Source organism: Chiloscyllium plagiosum, unplaced genomic scaffold (genome assembly GCF_037043375.1).
Source record: "Chiloscyllium plagiosum isolate Xiang-an unplaced genomic scaffold, Cpla_swu_hap1 HiC_scaffold_11, whole genome shotgun sequence".
In the NCBI taxonomy this organism is placed as follows: Eukaryota; Metazoa; Chordata; class Chondrichthyes; order Orectolobiformes; family Hemiscylliidae; genus Chiloscyllium; species Chiloscyllium plagiosum.
In genome coordinates, this window is record NW_028270149.1 from 81,012,244 (window position 1) to 81,033,781 (window position 21,538).

A 21,538-nucleotide genomic window follows, 5' to 3' on the forward strand; every position below is an offset into this window, starting at 1 on the left:
TGCATATCCTATCCTGAAAAACCCCACGGGGATGAGTGCGCAGTTTACACTACTGGCAAATCATGCAATTAACGGGATCAAAACAGAGTTCCACTTTGACCACATAGTTGCTCCCTAAAACATGTTTTTGTTCTTGAGATAATTTAATAAGCACTACTGAATGCTTTAATACTACTCCTCCCACACTGACTTCCAACAGTACCTTCACATGTCCCAATTGTGAATGCCCCATAAATCCACTTAGAATGATTTTACTTTGAATTTTCCAATCTGCATCATTGATATGGGTAATATGAACAGTGTTTCGGGATCCCCCAGTGTCCCAAAGGAACCTAAAAGGGTGATCTCCGATCCTACTATTCACTATGGGTCTCCCTGTTTTATCCCACCGCACATCACACACCCATGACTGAGAGACCTGCGACCATCACTAAAGTTCTGAGTACATCCCGAAGAGATGGTAATATCTCCACCATATCACATTGAAGGTTGGGTCTGTTCAGTCCTTCCATGGGTAGGGGCTGGCCTCCCATCCAGCCTGCATTCTCATGTCTCTGGTTCGGGCATTTTTTTGGTGAAATGTCCATCTTGGCCACAGTTACAGCACTTGGACGCCCTGCTTTGAACGTGACCTGTTCCTGAGATGGTTCCTCTACCTGTATATCTTCTTCTTCCCAGTGTCTTCCTTCTGAGCAGGGCCATCCCCTTCATTTCTCCAGGCTGTTGCCTGATCTTTGACGGACATCATCCTAACCCAAGAGGCCTTGTGTAATTTTGTTTTCCTTTTCCCATGCTCTAACCATCTTCCTGATCACCCAGACCTCTGTATGCATATTATCAATGAAATCAAACTGTTCTAACACCCTCCTTGACTCTTCAATACCAGAGTTCTCAGCCCATCGGTTCCTAAGCGGTTCCAGATGCTTCCTATGTGCCATAGAAACCCTGAAACACTGCCCAAAGGTGTGCCGTGAACATGGTGGGGTGATCACCTTTCCTTTGATGGCACTTTGTTAGCACCTCATAACATAAGAACATAATAACTAGGAGCAGGAGTAGGCCATCAGACACTTTGAGCCTGCTCCACCATTCAATAAGATCACAGCTGATCTTTTTGTGGACTCAGATCCACTTAGCCTTGCTCTTTCCACATCCCTTAATTCCTTTATTGTTCAAAAAAACCTAACTTAGCTTCAAAAACATTTACTGAACTAGCATCAACTACTTCACTGGGCAAGGAATTCCATAGATTAACAACCCTCTGGGTGAAGGAGTTCCATCTGAATTCAGTCCTAAACCCGCTCCCTCTAATCTTGAGGCTATGCCCTCTAGTCCTCACTTCACCTGCCAGTGGAAGCATGCTCTCTACTTCTATCTTATCTATTCCCTTCATAATTTTACATGTTTCTATAAGATCCCCTCCTCATTCTCCTGAATTCCAATGAATACAATCCCAATCTACTCAGTCTCCCCTCATAAGCCAACCCCCACCCCAACTCCAGAATCAACCTCCTCTGCATCCCTTCCAGTGCCATTACATCCTTCCTCAAGTAAGGAAACCAAAACTGCACGCAGTACTCCAGGTGTGGCCTCATTAGCACCTTGTACAGGTTGTACAACATAACCTCCCTGCTCTTAAATGCAATCCCTTTAGCAATGAAAGACAAAATTCCATTTGCCTTCTTAATATCTGGAGGACCTGCAGACCAACCTTGTGATACATGCACAAGGACACCCAGCTCCCTCTGCATAGCAGCATGCTGCAACTTTTTACCACTCAAGTAATAATTCTTTTTACTGTTACTTCTACCAAAATGTATGACATCACATTTATTAAAATTCCATCTGCCAGATCTTTACCCACTCACTCAATGTATCTATGTTCCTCTGCAAAGTTTCACAATCCTCTGCACATTTTGCTCTGCAACTCATCTTAGTATAATCTGCAAATCTGACACCCTAAACATGGTCCCCAACTCCAAACCATCTATATAAATTGTAAATAATTGCAGTCCCAACACTGATCCCTGAGGCACACCACTGGTCACTGATTGCCAGCCAGAATAGCACTCATTTATCCCCATGCTTTGCTTCCTGTTAGTCAACCAATCCTCTATCCATGCTAAATACTTTACCTCTATTACCTTATCTTATGCGGCAGCCTCTTATGCGGCACCTTGTCGAAGGCCTTTTGTAAATCTAGGTACACCACATCCAGTGGGTCCCCATTGTCCACCTTGCTCGTAATGTCTTCACAGAATTCCAAAGGATTTGTCAAGCATGACCTGCCCTTCATGATTCCATGCTGTGTCTGTTCAATGGGACAAGTTCTGTCGAGATGCTCTGCTATTTCTTCCTTACTAATAGACTCAAGCATCTTCCCCACTAGAGGTTAAGCTAACCGGTCTATAATTCCCCATCTTTTGTCTATCTTCCTTTTTAAACAGTGGCGTCACATTTTCTGTTTTCCAATCTGCTGGGACTGCTCCAGAGTCCAGCGAATTTTGGAATATTACCGCCAGTGCACCTGGTATTTTCTCCCACCATCTCTTTTTAGTACCTTGGGATGCATTCCATCTGAGCCAGGAGACTTACCTATCCTTAACTCCATTAGCTTGCCCAACACTACCTCTTCTGTAATAATGATTCTTTCCACCCCCTCGCATGCATTCATCACTTTGTCAATTATTGACATATTATTAGTGTCCTCTACTATGAAGACCGATACAAAATATCTGTTCATGCCTCTGCCATTTCATCACCTCCCATAACTAAATGCCCCATTCTCATCCTCTAAGGGACCAAAGTTTACTTTAACCACTCTTTCATTTTATACATTCATAGAAACTTTTGCTAACTGTCTCTATATTCTGTGCTAGTTTTTTCTCATCTTCAAACTTACTTTTCTTTATGGCTCTTTCTGTGGCTTTCTGTTGACCTTTAAAGTTTTCCCAATCTTCTTTTTTCATGCTGTCTTTGGCCACTTTGTATGACTTCTCTTTCAACTGGATAGCCTCCCTTATTTCCGAAGACACCCATGGCAGATTACCCCTTTTCTTACAGTCCTTCCTTTTCACTAGAATACATTTTTGCTGAGCACTTTTTAAAATTCTTTCAAAGTCCTCCACTACTCATCAACTGTGCCACCATAAAATCTTTGTTTCCAGTCTACTTTAGCCAAGTCCTCCCTCTTCTATTATAGTCCCCCTTGTTCAGGTAGAGGATCCTGCCATTGGATTTGATCTTCACACACTCCATCTGTATTTTAAATTAAACCATACTATGATCACTCCTTCCAAGAAGATCCCTAACTATGAGGTCATTAATTATTCCTGTCTCAATACACAGGACCAGATCTAGGATAGCTTGCTCTCTTCGTCTGTTTCATTACATACTGTTCCAGAAAACAATTGCAGATACACTCAACGAACTCGTCCTCAAGGCTACACTCACTGAGCTGGTTTGACCAATCTATATGTCAATTAAAATCCCCCTTGATAATTGCAGTACCATTTTTACAGGCATTACTTATTACTTTGTTTATTGCCTGCCCCAATTTGATATTATTTGGTGGCCTCTCGATGGCACATGTGCTAACCTGCTGTTTACCTTTATATTTACCATCATACTCCCTTTCCCTTCCCCCCCCCCCCCCCCCCCCCCGACCTCACTAGTTTAAAAGTCCTAGTGATGACCCTATTTATCTTTTTTTGCTGGAACAAGTAGGGACCCTCCCATTGGTACAGATCCCTCAGGTTTCAAAACTGATGCTAATACCCCATGAAATGGAACCTCTTTTTCTCACACCACTCCCTTAGGCATGTATTTACTTCCCTAATTTTCTTATCCCTCAGCCAATTTGCATGTGCCTCGGGCAGTAATCCAGAGATTATGACCCTTGAGCACCTGTTCCTTAATTTCGATCCTAGTGCTTGATAATCTCCAAACAGGTCCTCCATCCTAGCATGCTTAATGTTGTTAGTCCCAACATGGACCACAACAATTGGATCCTCCTCCTCCCGCTTCAATATGCTTGCAAGCCAGTCAGAGATGTCCTGGACCCTGGAACCAGGTAGGCAACACATCATCTGGCTTTCAAAGGATACTATCTGTCTCCCTAATTATAGAATCCCCTATAACTACCACTTATCTTTTTTCTCCCCCCTCTTGAATGGCCTTCTACGCCATGGTGCCATGGTCATCCTCCCCGCAGCCCTTTTCCTCATCCATACAGGGAGCAAGAATTTCGTGTCTGTTGGATAAGGTCAAAAGCTGAGAGTCCTCCTTTCCTGAACTCAGGATCCTCCTACTTGCCTCACTTCCAATCACATCCTGTTGACACTGACCACTGACTGAATTTAAATTACTTTATCTACTAGGTGTGACTGCCTCCTGAAACAAAGCATCCAGGTAAATCTGCCCCTCTCAGATGTGCCACAGTGTTTGAAGCTCAGATTCCAGATCATCAACTCTGAGCCGGAGTTCTTGCGGCAACCAACACTTGCTGCAGATGTGGTCACTGCCGTACATGATGGGATCAGGCAGCTCCCAATTCATACAGCTACAGTACATCACCTGCCAAGCCATCTCAACTTAATGAATTACTGTATATAAACTTAGGAGTTAAATCATTTCTAACACTTCTCTGCTATGGTCTTTTTCAAATAACTATCTAGTAGTTAAATAACAACAAACCAAAGTAAATTTTAACCAATCACACAGTACAGAAGAAATAGAAAAGCCTGACCCATATCAACACACCATAAAGTCTTTTTTTTTGGTTAGAGTAGGGGCACGGGTGGGAGACACTACACGTGGAGTGATATATGAGTCCCCTACATCAAAGACATCTCGGAAATGACTGCCAGACTACACATGATACCCCTTGGGATCATGGTAACCCACAAACTCGCCAGCACACTAAAACTGCAGCTAATGAACTTGAAATACCCGATACAGACACCAAGAAAAACTAATGTCATTTACAAAATACCACATAAGAACTGTAAGAAACACTACATTGGACAAACAGGCAAAACTCTAGCCACCAGGATATGAACACCAACTAGCCACAAAACAACATGACCCTCTCTCACTAGTATCCTTACATACAGATAAGGAAGGACACCACTTCGACTGGGACAACACATCCATCCTAGGACAAGCCAAACAGAGACACGCAAGAGAATTCCTAGAAGCATAGAGATCCGGTCAGAATGCCATCATCAAAAACATAGAGTTAGACCCCATCTACCACTCCCTGAGAAAAAGAACAGGAAATTACATTACCACAGGAAATATCACCACCACAGGAAATGACAACACCAACCCAAAGAAACCCAAACATATTAATAGAAAGCAGAAATCATGTACAGTGCTTTGTCTGAGGCCTACTGAAGATGTTACCTATTAGGGTGACAAAAAGTCTGGAAATAAACCTTCCAGCTCAGTGAGCAAATCTACATCCACAACCTCAACCTGAGCTACAAATCTTCTCAAAACCCTCCAATAGATCGCTACTGCCTTCTGTACAGTTTTAAATTTCTTGTCTGAGATCTTCATTTGGGCAACCTTCCGCAGCGGGTTTTCTAGGGTGACCTGCATACTCTTTGTACTGCAGCCACTTCCTATTACATATTCCTGAAGGAGTCCCATCCAATCAGGGCAGTCCACTCCTTCCTGATTGATCATATATTAGTAGCTACGAATTAACCCCAACCTCCTGTTCGGTCTGATTCAAGTCTCCCGTTAACTCAGCTGAGAGATGTTCCCTCAAAACCCAAGCTCCTCTTCTTGCCAATTTGGTTTGACTTGAGTCTTCCACTGACTCAGTGGAGAGACTTACCCTCTTGCCCATACAGGGATGACAAAACATGTTGGAGCCTGGCAAATGTGGGCTCCCGTTACTGGCTTGTACAAATGGGACACAAGTCAATTCTCTTGTAACTCACAAGTCACTATATTACTGTCTTCGACAATACATGTGTGTACCTTATACATTTGTTGGCAGAAAGCAAAAGCTATAACCTAATTGTACACCCTCTCGGCTACTCTGGCACTCTCTAACTAGTCACAGTATACAAAAGGTAATACCCGAGCAGAATAGCTGCTGATGCTGCTGAGGACAGACGCTGACCAGGCACTCTGATCCCTCACTCTCTCTCTCTCTCAATGTCATCATCGTGTTCTTGATGTCGGCACTTTACTTCTGCAATGGCCGATCTCTGAGGTTCTCCCTGACTCCACAGCCAAGAGTCATCTTCTTATTCTTTTCCTTATCTCTTTCAAAATGTCTATCTCTTCTCCATTGGCTCAGGCTCATTCATATATCGCATGCCTATACCTTAACAGCCCTGGCCCATTACTCCTTGTCAAATAGGCTTTTGCATTACTTCATTTTCCTTGCTTTGAGCAGAATTTGGTTAGTACAAAATGGTTTCAACTGGCTCAGACCAGTACTTGGAATCAGGCAAATTTAGTTCATAAACTACTTCTTCCTAATGCATTCAGTATTTTTCTATAGTGTGTCAGCAGCTTGTGTCCCCCTTTCTCTTTTCCTGCAGCCGGTCTCCTGTCTGTTTCCTCAGAGTGAGTGACCTCCTTTCAAAAATCTTCATAGACCAGAGCACCAACTCCTGTGGCAGGCTGGAACGTTGTCCAGGAGATGATGCAAGAATTAGGAGAAGCAACAAGGATTCCGAGACATCATATTTCAATGACTTTTGAAAGTAACTCAATACGAGTGAGTACTGTTTGCCACTAACTGGTGCTGTGGCACAAAGTGCAAAACTTGTGTGCAATTTGGCACTTTACTTAAAGTTAGCATTTTTAATCTCTTAGATATGGCCATTAGACCATAAGATATATTAGCAGTATCAGGCCATTCAGCCCATTGAATCTACTCTTCCATTCAATCATGGCAGGGCAAGTCAACCAAATTAAGACCACTGCTGCACAGCAAATGAGACTAGCCAATTAAGTAATAGACTGGTCTGTTTCCATTCTGTATGACTCTGACTTAACTGGTTTGCATAAGTGCTTAATAAGAGACTGATCTGAACCCCAATAGAATAAATAAGACAAGTTAATGGAATGGAATGCTCTAATGCAGAGCAGAAACACTGAGTTAGGCAGTGGGGATCCCCAGTGGAGGACTCTCTATGCGGGAGTCCTCCCCCATTCTCTCAGGGATCTGGAGTGAAGGGTGCTGCATGCAGCACTCCCCTGAAACTGCAGATTGCAGTGGTTCACGGACTCCCGGCCCAAATGCTTGTTCTGTGGTGCTGTGGAGTCCGTGGACCATGTATAAATTGGGTGTGGGCATTTGCACTCCCTTTTTGATTTTCTTTAAAACCCCGTCCTCTGCTTTTGGTTGCACTTCAGTCCCACGCTCCTGACGTTTGGGCACCCAGTACGGAGGAGGGAGGGCAGGTCTGAAGACCTCCTCGTGGGTCTGCTCCTGAGCCTGGCCAAACTGGCCATAACCCGGTCCAGTCAGCGGGCTGTGGAGGGGGTCGTAAGGGCTGATTGCCTTCCTGTCTTCCACAGTTATGTCAGAGCCTGGGTTTCTCTGGAGAAGGAGCACATGGTGTCCACCAACATCCTTGAGCTGTTCAGGGAGAGGTGGGCACCACAGGGAGTGGAGTGTATTATTTCCCCTTCCAACTCTATATTTATTTAATCCCTACCATCCCCTTCACTGTTTGATCACACAGCATTGTCCTCTAAGAAGGGCACTGCTTATCACTGGCCAGTTGGGTGTTTCCTTTCTTCCTGGTGGTGCAAATTGAATAAAGATTTGTATACCTTGTGTCTTTCACTGTGTCTCATGAAATAAAGAAAGAAAAATAGAAACACTGAGTTTCCTGAGAGGTGAAGGAGATGCTTTTATGTTACCCCCTACTACACCCCATGCCTCACCCTTTATATTTCTCTATCTTCAACCTCAAGCTGACAAGGGATTGAAAAACTGCATAAGATGGGTGAGTTTTTAAAGCACTCAAGGCTGAACACCATAGGGAAAGCATTAGTTTATGAAATGGGAAATGGAGCAAGTATGAGATGAGCAGGGGCCTTGGTAAGTAAAATTAGATGAGTAATTATACTGTTCATTGTGTAAAGCAAAATCTGGTTTATAGTTTAAGACTGTTCAATGTTTAAGGAATTGGTAAGGTCCCTGGTATACAGTAATGTTCTTTAAACTAGAGAAAGTAAACAAAAGAGAGTAATTTAAGGGGAGATAGTGGTAATGACATTAGACTAGTAATACACAGAACTGGCTAATTCTCTGGAATTCAAATCCTTCCATTAGATAAGCTCAATTGATAGATCTCGCTTACCAAGTTAGTCTCAGTGACCATTGATTGTTACAAAAACATATCTGGCTCACTAATGTTCTTCAGGGAAGGTAATTTGCTGTCTTTACTGAGTCTGTCCTATATATGACTCGAGATTTACAACAATGTGACTGACTAGTTCATAACCAGCGTGTAAAAATTTCTAGCCAGGAATCTTAGGGATATCCCTACACTCTTGACATTGATTTAGGAGATTCAATTGAACCAAGTTGTTTATGTCTAAAAGAAGATTATCTTTTATTCTTAACTAGAACCTCAACATTTTTATTCATCCATTGTTTCTAATCTTACCAGCCTTACCCTTCACTTTAACAGGAACAAAATATCTCTGAACTTTCGTCATCACATTCTTGAACACCTCCCTGACTTCTTTTTACTGCAAGCAGTCTATTCCAATCAATTTTTTTGAACGTTTTTGTCTCATACCATTAAAATTTGCCTTACTTCAATTAAAAATTTGAACTTTTATGGAAGGCTTATCCTTTTCCATAACCATTTTGAAACTAATAGAATTATGATTGCTAAACCCAAAATGTTCCTCCATTTTTACTTCACTCACCTGCCCTGCCTTATTTCTCAAAAGGTTTAGTTTTGCTCCTTCTCTAGTAGGAGCATTCACATATTGATAAAGAAAATATTCGTGAACATATTTGACAAATTCTTCACTATCCAAATCTTTAACATTATGGTAGTCTCAGTCAATGGCTGAAAAATTAAAATCCCCAGTTACTATAAACTTTATTATGCTTACACATATCTGAGATCTCCCGATATATATTTGTTTCTCAATTTCTCTCTTACTATTGGGGAACCTATATTACAATCCCACCAGAGGGTTCATCAAGAGAATTTACTTTATCTGGGTTCTCAGACTTACCATCAAACACATGCTCCAGAGGACATGGTAAGTAGTTAACAGAACATTAACCAGTAACCTCAAGTAAAACAGATATGGATGATTTGGAGATTTTAGTTATAGTGAATGACAAAACTTCTTTGAGGGTTCAGTTTACAAACTGATTGCTGGCAAATGGGGATCAAATACACTAACTCCACTGGGTAGAAACTGCATATTTTGCTTGGGTTACAGGTGGACAAAGCTAAATCAGCCACCATCCACTACAAACCCAATGGCTCACACCATTACCTGAACTACACACCCTCGAAGCGAGAAAGTGAGAACTGCAGATGCTAGAGATCAGAGTCAAAAAGTGTGGTGCTAGAAAAACATAGCTGGTCAGGCAGCATCCGAGGAGCAAGAGAGTCGACATTTTGAGCATAGCCTGTTCATCAGGAGTGTGAGGGGTTTGGGGGTAATGGGGCTGGGGGAAGGTAGCTGGGAATACGATAGATAGATGAAGGTGGAGGGTGATAGTGACAGGTTGGACGGGTAGGTGGGAAGGAAGTTCAACAAGTAGGTCAATTCAAGAAGGTCACTGGACTCAAAACATCAATTCTGCTTCTCCACATACATGCTGCCAAGACCTGCTGAGTTTTTCCAACAATTTCTGTTTTTAATCAGCTATTTCGTCTGTTTTTCCCAGGCTGCCACCAGTGAACGTGTGCATGAAGGTGACGAGAATGTAGAGCGAGGTAACTGGTCCTCGAAGACTGACTACTTGCTCTCAGTGATCGGTTCTGCTGTGGGTTTGGGCAATGTATGGAGATTCCCGTACCTGGCTTACAGAAATGGAGGAGGTATTGTCATGAAATCCAAAATACAGGGGAGAGAAAAGTACAAAGACAACAATTAAATGGTGTGACAAATAACATTCAATGGACGAGAGGGCATTTTAATTTGCAGTCACCAACAGTTTATACCATCCATCCTTAGTCCACACTAGCACAGTGAACAACTTTCAATTATAAAAACAGTATGTCTGCAATTTAACAAAAACACACAATCACAAACAGGCAGTACAAAAATAACTGACCTTTTTGACAAGACGGAAGTGCTGCTGACTTCAGGACATGCAAATTGTGACTGGTAGATTACTTCAGTATTTCAGGTGATATCAATTGTGACTTCCTTTGGAGACTGTGAAGAGCACAAAGGAGAACTGAGGACAGCATCTCAGAAAGGGTTTCAATTTGAAACATTTTTGCACCAGTGACCTTCTTAGGAACTTTAATTGATTTGTGCTCTTTTGTGTTTAAAAGCAGTTCAGTAAATTTGGGAGGATAGCTGAGAACCTACGTTGTGGATGAAAGTGCTGTTTCCTATTGAGATGATAGTGTTTATGCACTTAACACTGCTATTCAATTAATGATCTTCCATATGACTGCTGCTCATGTCAAATTATGCATCTCACAAAGAATCAGAGAATTCTGACAGTGCAGATAGAGGCCATTCGATCCATCATGTCTGCACTGTTTATTCCTGTATCCCTGCGTTTCCCGTGGCCTATCCACTTGGTCTGCAGATGTGGACCTTACAAAGAGGACGTGGTTTTCCTAGTCGATATGGGGGCAGCAAGGTCATCCTTAAATTTTAAGCCCAAGGGAGTGGGAACGAAAAAGTTAATTGGATTATGGCAACATAATGAGTCTTGTGGCAATCATTTTGGTGGTTATGGCCGATATTTGAGACGGAGTTTCTCCCATTACGTTGACGGTTTCATTAACTTTTCAAGGGCAGCCGCCAGTTTCTGTATTTCTACCCCTGCCCTTGTAGCGCCGTAGTTTGGAATAGTGTCCACAACAGACGGTCTCCTTCAGAGACCTCTCGGGCCTTACGTCTTAGTCCCCCCTCCTTTCTCAGGTTGTGCTCATGTTTTTCTAATCTGAGGTGAGAAACTATATAAGTGAGGTAACAGCAGCCACTCCAGCCTTTCTGACTTTGAGGCAGTGTTTCATCATTCCTATACATACGGTTACGTGAATGTATTTTTCCCCGGGAATAAATGGATAGGCCTTCAGGCCGCATACCCAATATGTTCCGTTTAATATAAGGGGAACAATCGTGGCAGTGGCTTGGCTGGTGTAGACACACGATGATTTTCCTAATTGGAAGGATGCGGCGTCATTCTGATTACAGAAACAGGTGGTATTTACTGCTCCTTTCGGTGGGGAAACTCTAAGGCCATCGATAGCACTCTGAGTTTTCGGGGCTGGTCTAGGGAACCATCCCGCAAAGTTATATTCACCCCTGTCAGATCTCCACTTTGTATCATTTGAGCCCGAGTCAAATTGTTGTACATCATATACTTCTCTTTTGGTGAGTGGTATTACCGAGGTGGGCATCCCAGATTTGCCATGGTGTGGGACCTCTGCACAGGCCCAACAGTCGGCAAGTCCCTTTTGTTCAGCATAATTTTGGCATAGTGAAGTGAAGTGATTTTTCCCGCCTCCTTGAACAGTTAATACTATTAACGTTACAATACTATACCAGTACCCGCCCATCCCTGACCCCTGCCTACCATCCTGTCTATCTGTCTTAAGCTTTTAGGTGCCAGGGAGAGATGAGTCCGTGCAGCCCTTACAATCAATAACAATATATATCATCAAACGTTAAAAAGAGTCTTTTGTCTCAGTTCATTTCTTCTTTCTCAGCTTAACTTTCAGAGAGTTGTCTGTAGGATAAGCGTGACACTCCATCGATGGGGCGTTCACAGGACCTTTAACGCGAGTGTGATGACGCCACCCTTTCTCAGCAGTCCGGATAGCTGTCTCAGTAGTCAGGAGTGTTAGGAATGGTCCCTCCCAGCTCGGGTGACATCCAATGCCCATCTGCTGTCTTTGAAGCTCCTAAATCTTTTAGTCCCTTTTCCTCCTTTGCAGTAAACAACGGGGCACCCTGAAGATCTGGAATTGTAGGTATTAGGGAGTATATCACTGCTCCTTGTGGATTCAGCTACCGCTTCTTTAGCTACCTCATCGGCCAGTCTATTTCTTCTTACTTCCGGTTCATTCCCCTTCTGATGTCCGTTTATATGATCTATCACTATTTCTCTCGGGAGTAACAGGGATTCCAGCACTTGTTTCATCAATTCCTTATGAGCTAGTTCTTTTCCTCTGCTATTTATCAGTCCTCTTTCTTGCCAAATTTTTCCGAAAGTATGTACCACTCCAAACGCATATTTGGAGTCTGTACATACCGTTTCCTTTTTTTTGTTTTCTAAGGTTCTGAGAGCTCTTTCTATGGCATAGAGTTCACAAGTTTGGCCTGACCAGCTGTTAGGCAGTCTTTCAGCCTCGATAATGCTTCCCTCTATCCCGTCTATTACAGCATATCCATCATGTCTTTTATCCTTAATCATCCGGAAGGACCCGTCGATAAACAACTGAGCTCCCACATGCAACGGTACTTCTCTTAAGTCCATTCGCACTTTAGTCTGATATTCAGTAATATCAAGGCAGTCATGTTCTGGATTGCCAAGGGTCACCCCCTCTCCCCGCCACAGAAATGCAGCTGGATTCAAGCAACTGTCTGTGACTAGGTCATTCTACTCTATTAAGATTGTCTCATATTTCAAGATCCTAGAGTCTGTGAGCCATCGTCCTGCTTTCTGATTTAGTATGGTCCATACCTGATGTGGGGTGCTGACTCTTAAGGATCCCCCAAAAGTAAGTTTCCGACTCTCCTCTGCCAATAAGGCTGTTGCTGCCAATGCCTGCACACACTCTGGCCAGTTATGTAGCTTTCCATTCTTTAATTAACAATGAATTAATGCAGTCATGTTTTAAATTAACCATGAATCAATATGACAGGTCACTGAGAATGTGTGAAGGAATCCTGCCAATTAATATTGATTCAGGCTAACACAATTGATTATAAATATTAATTATTAATTATATATATTATATAATTCAGGGTGGAAATGCAACAAGTGACTAAAACATTTTAACAACTGTAATCGTGCGGTTCTGTTTGTTTACCAGTCACTTGTGACTTCTCATTCTGTTTCTGTAATTGTTTTGCTCGAGCACATTCATTTTTAAGAACCTCAACAGATTCCATAGCACCATTTGCAGTTAATTTAATCCCCAATTTGGTGGCAATATCTCGTCATGAGCGCAAAACTAATTCTTCGTGCCTCTCATCACAAAACTGTTGCCATAATCCAATTAACTTTTTCATTCCCACTCCCTTGGGCTTAAAATGTAAGGATGACTTTGCTGCCCCCATATCGACTAGGAAAACTACGTCCTCTTTGTAATGTCCCACCTTTAAATTTATCAAGGGTTCCTGGTGGGTCCCCGGGGGCAGGAATCCCCTATTTATCATCAAGGTTCATAAACGGCACTGCCTTTACTTCCTTTTTCGGATCTGGACACTCTCTCTTAAAGTAACCTGTCTTTCCACAGTAATAACATCCCGCCTGTGGGGATTTCCACTTTGATCCTTGTTCCTATTTACCAGACCCCTTAAAATCTCCTCCCCGATCCTTTCTCCTCCCTTTATTTTCAACATGCTGCCCGCACCATTCCGGTTTCCTTCTCCTTTTGGTTTGTCCTTTTCTTTATTACCTCATCAACCGTGGCTATCATTATTTTTGCCCTCTGTTTCTGCTTCTCATGTTACGTTGCCAGATCAATTGCTGAGCCGATTTAACCAACTTAACAGCTTTAGGGCCACCTCATGGCCATTCCTCATCACCCAATGTTTTGTTTAGACCTTGTTTTTTTTAAAAAAAAGAAATGTTGCAATATTTCTTGCTCCCTGTAATCTCAAATACAATTTATCAATTTATGCTTGTCTAACTTTAAAGCCTGTTCCTAACTATACATTTTGGAATCTTACTTGTAAATATATATTTATATATTATAAATTCATTTATTCAGTGTTTAATATTTAAAATGTAAAATGCATACAGTTCCCAACTTTGAAATCCACTATAATTACCTGGTTTTAGTCCCTTGATTTAAATCCAAAATTAGTTTTCTTAAGTAGTCCTGACCAGTCATTGCTCAATTACAATGCTATAGGTCGTGAAATAACCAGAGGTGCCTTAAAAAGGGTTTGTCTATTCAAGTTTAAAAAAAAAAACTTCTAATGCATGAATAATGGTCGAATCCAAGGTCACCGATTTTAACCATAGGATTTTTTTTGATTTATTACAATCTAATGTTGAACTGAGACTTCAACTGACCTCCATAAATCGCTTTTATGTAAGAATAAAAGAGTAAGGCAGTCATGACCTGTAAAAAGAGCAAGAGTTAACATTTTATTTCATAATCTGTAAAATCCTTAACCTTAAAAGAAATCATGTTAAAATTTCCATAATAGAAATCAGATTCAAAACAGTTCTAGATCTCAAGCTCCAGGGAACAAAGCACACACATTCAATCACCAACAAACAAATGTGCATTCAAACCAAATCACAAAGGGTTAAACTTTCTGTTAGCTGTATAGCTTTTCTCTCTCTCTCTCTCTCTCTCTCTCTCACACACACAGACACCATATCTCACAGACACTTTGAGCTTCCCACAACGACTCCTCTAGCTTTTGAATATTTTTCTGGATGTCTGGCTATAAGTTAGTTACAAAGTGTACCCTCAGTAGCCCTTCAGCTACTAGCCCTTCTGACACGAAGCATAATCTGATTCCTCCTGACTGTAAGGCTGTTTTTCATTGACATTTTACCATTTGTTTTTTATCCTTTCCTCGCGTCCGAGGATTGTACTTCCAATCTCTTAACATTTTTCCTAAAGGACTGTCCGTTGGGATGTGGTCCTCAGACGTCCCTCTGATGTCTCCTTCGACAATTAAACAACTATTCTTATTTCCCATTTTAATACTCGGCTGTTTCTTTATGTAATTTAGTTAACCTTATTGAGGTCCAGTGTCACCTTCTTCCACACCCACTTCAGGGTCCTGACCTTCGCGTGGGGGATTTCCCCTCTTAACAACCGGTCTAAGGCTGGGTAGTCGAATCAGGTAGGCACCTTATTCATCAGATTAATCTAGCCAATTAAATACTTTATTTTATATGTTGCCAATTCCCTGTACTTCTCGTATGTCCCTGAACACCAAGGCAATACTTAATAGGTCCATTTTCTTTACCTTGGTCTGTGCACAGAGTTAACTGGTCGTTTCAGCGCTCCCCGTCCCGTGGCAATACCCGGATATATCCACCTGGCAGCAACTATCGCTGCCTACCCCGGCCGACCGGATACCCGGATACATCCACCTGGCAGCAACTACCGCTGCCTACCCTGGTCGCCCGGAACCCCGGTTTCCCAGATATATCCACCTGGCAGCAACTACCACTGCCAGTCACCCGGATATATCCACCTGGCAGCAACTACCGCTGCCTACCACGGTCGCACGGATACCTGGATACATCCACCTGGCAGCAAATACTGCTGCCGATCTCCCAGATATATCCACCTGGCAGCAACTACCCCGGTCGCCCGGAACCCCGGATATATCCAACTGGCAGCAAATACTGCTGCCTACCCCGGTCGCCCAGATAAATCTTTTAAGACCTTTCTTACCCGGGTCTTGTGCACACAAGAGTCACCCGACCGAATCCGCCGCGTCTGCCCGTCTTGTTTCCAGGGTCTCTCAGTCCGGATCACGTTCGCCCAAGCCGCCGTGGCAAGGAGGGAAACTAAAGACCACTGAAATCAGTGAGGTGCACCTTCTCCATTTTCCCAAAAATGCCACGCGACCAGAGCTTGGGATCCCAGACGAGCCCCCAAATCTGTTAGAAACAAATTTAATAAAATTTAGACAAGACCACCAAAACTGGAATCAAGACAATTTATTCTATGATCTTGCAAGAAAGGGCATCGAATGCAGAAGCAAATGAGCAATGAACATTCAAACTAGTACACAGTTATACTTTTGAGCTGAGTGAGGTCACCTCTTCTGACTTCTACATTACCCAATCAACTTTATTCTCTAACTAACTTGCGATCCGCTCTTATTATTCCCCCCCCCTCTCTCCAAGTTGGCGACCCTTCCCTCTGTAAATGCTGACATAAGGAAGATTTTGTTAAACTTGGATCTTGATGTTCCTTTCACTTTATCTGTTTGCTTATAACATCTTCCATTGTTCATAAGTACATTCCATCCCTGAATTTTAACAATGTGTCTTTTCTTGCCTAGTTTATGTGTTTCAGCTATCTTAGTTATTTTGCTGAGATTAAATTATTTAAACTATCATGATGAAAGAAATTATTTACTAGAATAATTATGCACTAAAGTTAGTACCCAATTATACATTTCCCTCGTGCTTGCTGATTTAATCATTGCCTGCAGCTGCCCTTCACACTCCATTTATCAGCACTATACTTAAGCTTATTATCACTACTTTTTTTGCGAAAACAACACACTTCCCCATTTCTTTCAGGAGGAAACCAGAGCACCCAGCGGGAACTCATGCAGACGTGGGGAGAAGCTGTAACCTCCCCACAGTGTGAACAGCCCGGATGTTGCCGCTCTCTAAACTGGGAATCCCGGTGTGAATAGTTGATAGGCAGAAGGATTTCAGCCGCTATCTCTGTAACTTTCCAATGGGGGTAGGGCAGTCACGGCCAGATTTGACTATGGGAGAGCCATCACTGGGAGTAGTTGACGGACAGGTTCGGGGTAGTTTATATAATGAGGAGGATGTTGATTGAGGGAGTGTATAAACCATCGCCCCCTTCCCACCGGTATTTACAGATGCACTCCAACAACACAAGCCGTACCACGTGACTGTCGTTCGTGGGCTCTCGCGCGCTCCAATTCGAACTCCTGGCCGTTGGACACCAGCTGCTGCGGAGCGCGACGCACGTCAGAACTACAACTCCCATGAGGCGTCGCAGACAACCAAGCTGCTGGACAGTTCTGCGCAAGCGCGGGATGTCCAACGACAGCATGCGTAATGTAGTCCAAACAGGGTAAAGTCCTGCGAGTGGTGTCAAAGGGTTCAGGTGCAGAGTCTGGACTAACTTGTTGAGGACTGAAAGGCGAAGGAAAATGGTGATTTTGACGTTATGTACAGGAGGGAGTAAGAATGAGGGAACAGATGGTGAGAGTGCCCGGTGGCAAAGACGGAGGTTGCTTACCGTTGTGAAGTAGCGATTGTACACATTGCTCAGAGCAAAGTCAACAAGATACAGGCTTGTGGGCAAATGGAAGAAAACTGGAGAGGGCAAACAGGGCAGCACTTATATAGTTCATGGTAGGGCCCTGCAGAGTGCTGCCGAGCAGAGACAGAGGGATGCAGGTTCACAGTTCCTTCAAAGTAGAGTCGCAGGTAGACAGGATTGTGAAAGAGGCGTTTGGTACACTTACCCTCATTGGTCAGCACATTGAATATAGGAGTTAGGATGTACTTTAATGACTCTCCAAGACATCGGTCAGGCTACTTAGTGTAGTCTAATGATGATCATTGTTGATCATCAGGATAAACTCATCTGGACATTGGTGAGACCTCTTACGTAATGCTGCACTAAATCCAATTCTGGTCACCATTCTATCGGAAAGTCATTTGTTAAATTTGAGAGGATGCAGAAATGTCCGGGGACTGGAGGATTTGATCAATTGGGAGAGGCTGAATAGGCTGGACAAAGTTAACAATCACACAACACCACGTTATAGTCCAACAGGTTTATTTGGAAGCACTAGCTTTCGAAGTGCTGTTTCTTCATCAGGTGAGTGTGAAGCGGGACCATAAGTGGCAGAATTTACAACAAAAGATTACAATGATGCAATGATACATTGAACAAACTTAGATTGAGTCTTTCATCTTTTAGAATGGGTTTGCAGTTTTCAGTTCTTTATTATGCAAATCCCAGAACTTCTTTTAAGTCACATTCTTCAAATAACGAGCTTTTATAACAAAAGGTGACATCTCAGCTCAGGTATTGCTTAAAAGGTGTGAGTTGGTCTGTATCCCAATCTTGGCTCAGACTGGTTCTATTTCCAAAATGAAATTTAAAAAAAATACACGGATTGACTGCCTGCAATGACTGCTTGCCAGTTCTGCATTTTTGAGCAAAATAGAATGTGTCTGCAAATATAATTCTGCAAATTCAAATTCAACCCAATAACTTATATGTGTGCGCATACAGGAGAGAGAGTGTGTGTGTGCGCGTGTGTGTGAGTGCACATGAGAAGGGTGTGTGTTTGCGTGTGTGTAAACTTGGTAATGTGTGAGTGTGATGGGGTATAAGCCTGTGAGAAGTAGCGTGTGTGGGTATGAGTGTGGGGGGATGTATGCCTGTGTGTATGAGAGAGAGCTTGTGTATGAGAGGTGGTCTGTGTAAGTGTGAGTGTATATACGAGTGTGTGTGTGCGTGAGAGAGAGAATGTATAGTGCAGTGGGGTCACCTGTAGTGTGACATGAACCCAAGGTCCCTGTTGAGGTCATCCTCATGGGTACCGAACTTGGCTATGAGCCTCTGCTCAACCACTTTACATTGTTGCCTGTCCCGAAGTCCATCTTAGAGGATGGTCACCCGAAGGTCTGAGGCCGTATGTCCCTGACCACTGAAGTGTTCCCTGACTTGGAGGGAATGCCCCTGCCTGGTGATTGTTGTGCGGTGTCCATTCGTCCATTGTCGTAGTGTCGGCTTTACCTTGCCAATCTACCATGCCTTGGGGCATCCTTGCCTGCAACATTTAAGATAGACAATGTAGGCTGAGTTACATGAGTGCCTGACGTGTACATGGTGGGTGGTGTCCCCTTGTGTAATGGTGGTATCTGTGTCGACACTCTGGCAGTCAATGCAGGCAGTCAATCCATGTAATGTTTGAAAAAATTCCACTTTGGAAATAGAGCCAGTCTGACTCAAGACTGGTATACAGACCTTTTAAGGCATTGTCTGAACTGAGATGTCACCTTTTGTTATAAAACCTTAAGTCATCTGGAAAATGTGACTGAAAAGAAGTTCTGGGATTTACATATTAAAGAACCAAAACCAGCAAACCCATTCTAAAAGATGAAAAACTTAACAATCTAGGTTTGTTCAATATATCATCATTGTATCACTGTAATCTTTTGCTAGAAATTCTGTGTCTCTTGGTCCAGTTTCACAGCCATCTGATGAAGAAGCAGCACTGTGAAAGGTAGTGATTCCAAATAAACCTGTTGGACTATGACCTGGTGTTGTGTGACTTTTAACTTTGTCTACCCAGGTCCAACACCGGCTCCTCCAAATCATGAATAGGCTGGGGCATTTTTCCCTAGATTATAGGAGCTGTGTGGTGACCTTAGAATGGTTTCTAAAATCATGAGGAGCATGGATAGGGTGTATATAGAACACTACATAGCATACTGTGGCACATTTGCATCCTTTTGGCTGTGCAGTACTCCCTACTGTGACAAGATGCCCACCTCCCTTCTCTACACTAACAAGCAATGCAACCCATGGAGGCTTGTGAGCTGAGAAAACAATATAAGCTACACAGGAGTAGTACCCTATCTGTCAGTACTGACGTCAGTGAGTATGCACTGAGAGAGCAATGTAAAGGAGACTGAGGCCATTTTCGAAGGATGGGGATGTCTATAACTAAAGGTCATAGGTTTAAAGGTAGTGGGGAAAAATTTAACAGGGAATCAAGGGGCAATGTTTTCACACACAGGATGGTGTGTGTATGGAATGAGCTGCCAGAGGAAGTGGTGGAGGCTGATACAATTACAACATTTGAAAGGCAACTTGTATATCAGATCCATGAAGAGGAAGGGTTTAGAGGGATATGGGCCTGCTGGTTAATGGGACTAGATCAGATTGGGATGTCTGGTCAGCATAGACGAGTTGGACTGCAGCATCTATTTCTAAACTGTATGACTCAATGACTCTACGCTAACCACCGAGCCATTGTACCACTTCAGTCTGAAGTCAGACCCTCAAATCGTGTAGACGTTTGAAGATACCATGCATGGCCATCTGTAGTTTCTTCTTGTGAGACTCAGCAGTTTGCACCAGTCAAGCTTTCGTCACTTGTGCAGGAATGTAACGTTAGGCTGGGAGGCAATATCTGAAAGCTAGGCAGTAAAGGCTTGCACAAGAGGGTGAAGAGTTCAGTGGTGTAAAGCATGCTTTTGAAAGTGTTTGGTTGGTGGTTTTTATTCATTGATTAATTTGGTGCAGGGACTTCCTGGTGGAAGAGTTTGAAATGAGTGTGATACTGGTGAATGATTGATGTGTGTTAAGGTGGGGAAATCTGTGTTCATTGAAGAATAGCCTCACAATCTCACTGTATCCATGTAGATGAGGTCAATGTCACCTCGTCCCTATCTCCTCTTTCCAGTTTCTGTCCGTTTCTCTTTCCAAGACTGGAAATGGTATACAGAGGTAACATTCCTGAAGAAGGGCTTATGCCCAAAACGTTGATTCTCCTACTCCTTTGATGCTGCCTGACCTGCTTCACTTTTCCAGAAATACATTTTTAAGCTCTGATCTCCAGCATCTGCAGTCCTCACTTTCTCCCAGAGGTAACATTGTGGCTCTCCAAAGGCCTGGATGAAATGGAGAATGTGGTGTATCACCCCAAACTTGGAGAATCTCTCTGACAGTCCTGCAAAGATTACCCTCCTTACAGGTAGCCTTGTCTTATGGTGTCACACTGTTTTGCTACATTCACGATTCTTTTCCCTGGTCCATAAGCATGACAGAAACAGCTCTCTTGAGGGAAATGGAATCAATGTAAGAAGTATTATTGGGCAGCACTGGTTGTACTTTCACTCCAAGCTCCAACCCAATAATGAGGCCCTTCCCAACCTCTTGACTGTTGGATTGGCACATTTTCCTTCTGACAGTCAGTTTGAAGCTGCCAAATACAATTAGCGAAGGTAAATAAAAGCAAAATACTGCGCATGTTGGCAGTGTGAAACAAATAGAGAATGCTGGAGAAATCAGCTGGTGTGGCTGACCTAAGGTTTTAGGAGCAACACTGTTTTGTAGATCCCTGAATGTTGATTGTAACTTTTTTGTATTCAGATCCTGCGTACAATCTACAATCAGCAGCCACACTCTTCTGTCAACAACATTTCATTCCTGTGTTAATACGAAATGAACTATTAGTTGTGAAACCTGGTGACATTAATATTTTACTTACCCTTTTTCTATATTTTGCAGGTGCTTTCCTTATACCCTACATTCTGATGCTGGCAGTCGCTGGAATGCCAATGTTTTTCTTAGAAACTTCCTTTGGGCAGTTTGCCAGCCTTGGACCAGATGCAGTGTGGAAAGCTGTGCCCATGTTACAGGGTTAGTGTTCACTGAACAATCTTGATTTGGCG

At 42.9% G+C, this 21,538-nt stretch overlaps 1 protein-coding gene and 1 long non-coding RNA gene across 5 annotated transcripts in view; one reads left to right on the plus strand and one right to left on the minus strand.

The window, feature by feature from the left end:
- LOC122557087 (sodium- and chloride-dependent neutral and basic amino acid transporter B(0+)-like) overlaps positions 1 to 21,538 on the plus strand; it is a 119,052-nt gene that overhangs the window by 34,437 nt on the left and 63,077 nt on the right. For 3 of the 4 annotated variants that reach the window (XR_015758697.1, XM_087992232.1, XM_087992231.1), the window contains 2 exons: positions 9,902 to 10,055; positions 21,375 to 21,506. Coding sequence is in view for 3 of the 4 variants with exons in the window: in XM_087992232.1 (XP_087848358.1) it covers positions 9,902 to 10,055; positions 21,375 to 21,506 (286 nt within the window). In the remaining variant the exon portion in view is untranslated. Of the gene's footprint in view, positions 1 to 9,901; positions 10,056 to 20,085; positions 20,839 to 21,374; positions 21,507 to 21,538 lie in introns of those variants that run through there. The other variant, XM_087992233.1, reaches the window with a different exon arrangement.
- On the minus strand, positions 14,433 to 17,018 carry LOC148148853 (uncharacterized). Its single transcript, XR_015758699.1, has 3 exons — positions 16,998 to 17,018; positions 15,798 to 16,006; positions 14,433 to 14,498 (listed from the first exon to the last, which is right to left on the minus strand). It is a non-coding gene; the product is annotated as an uncharacterized LOC148148853 (long non-coding RNA).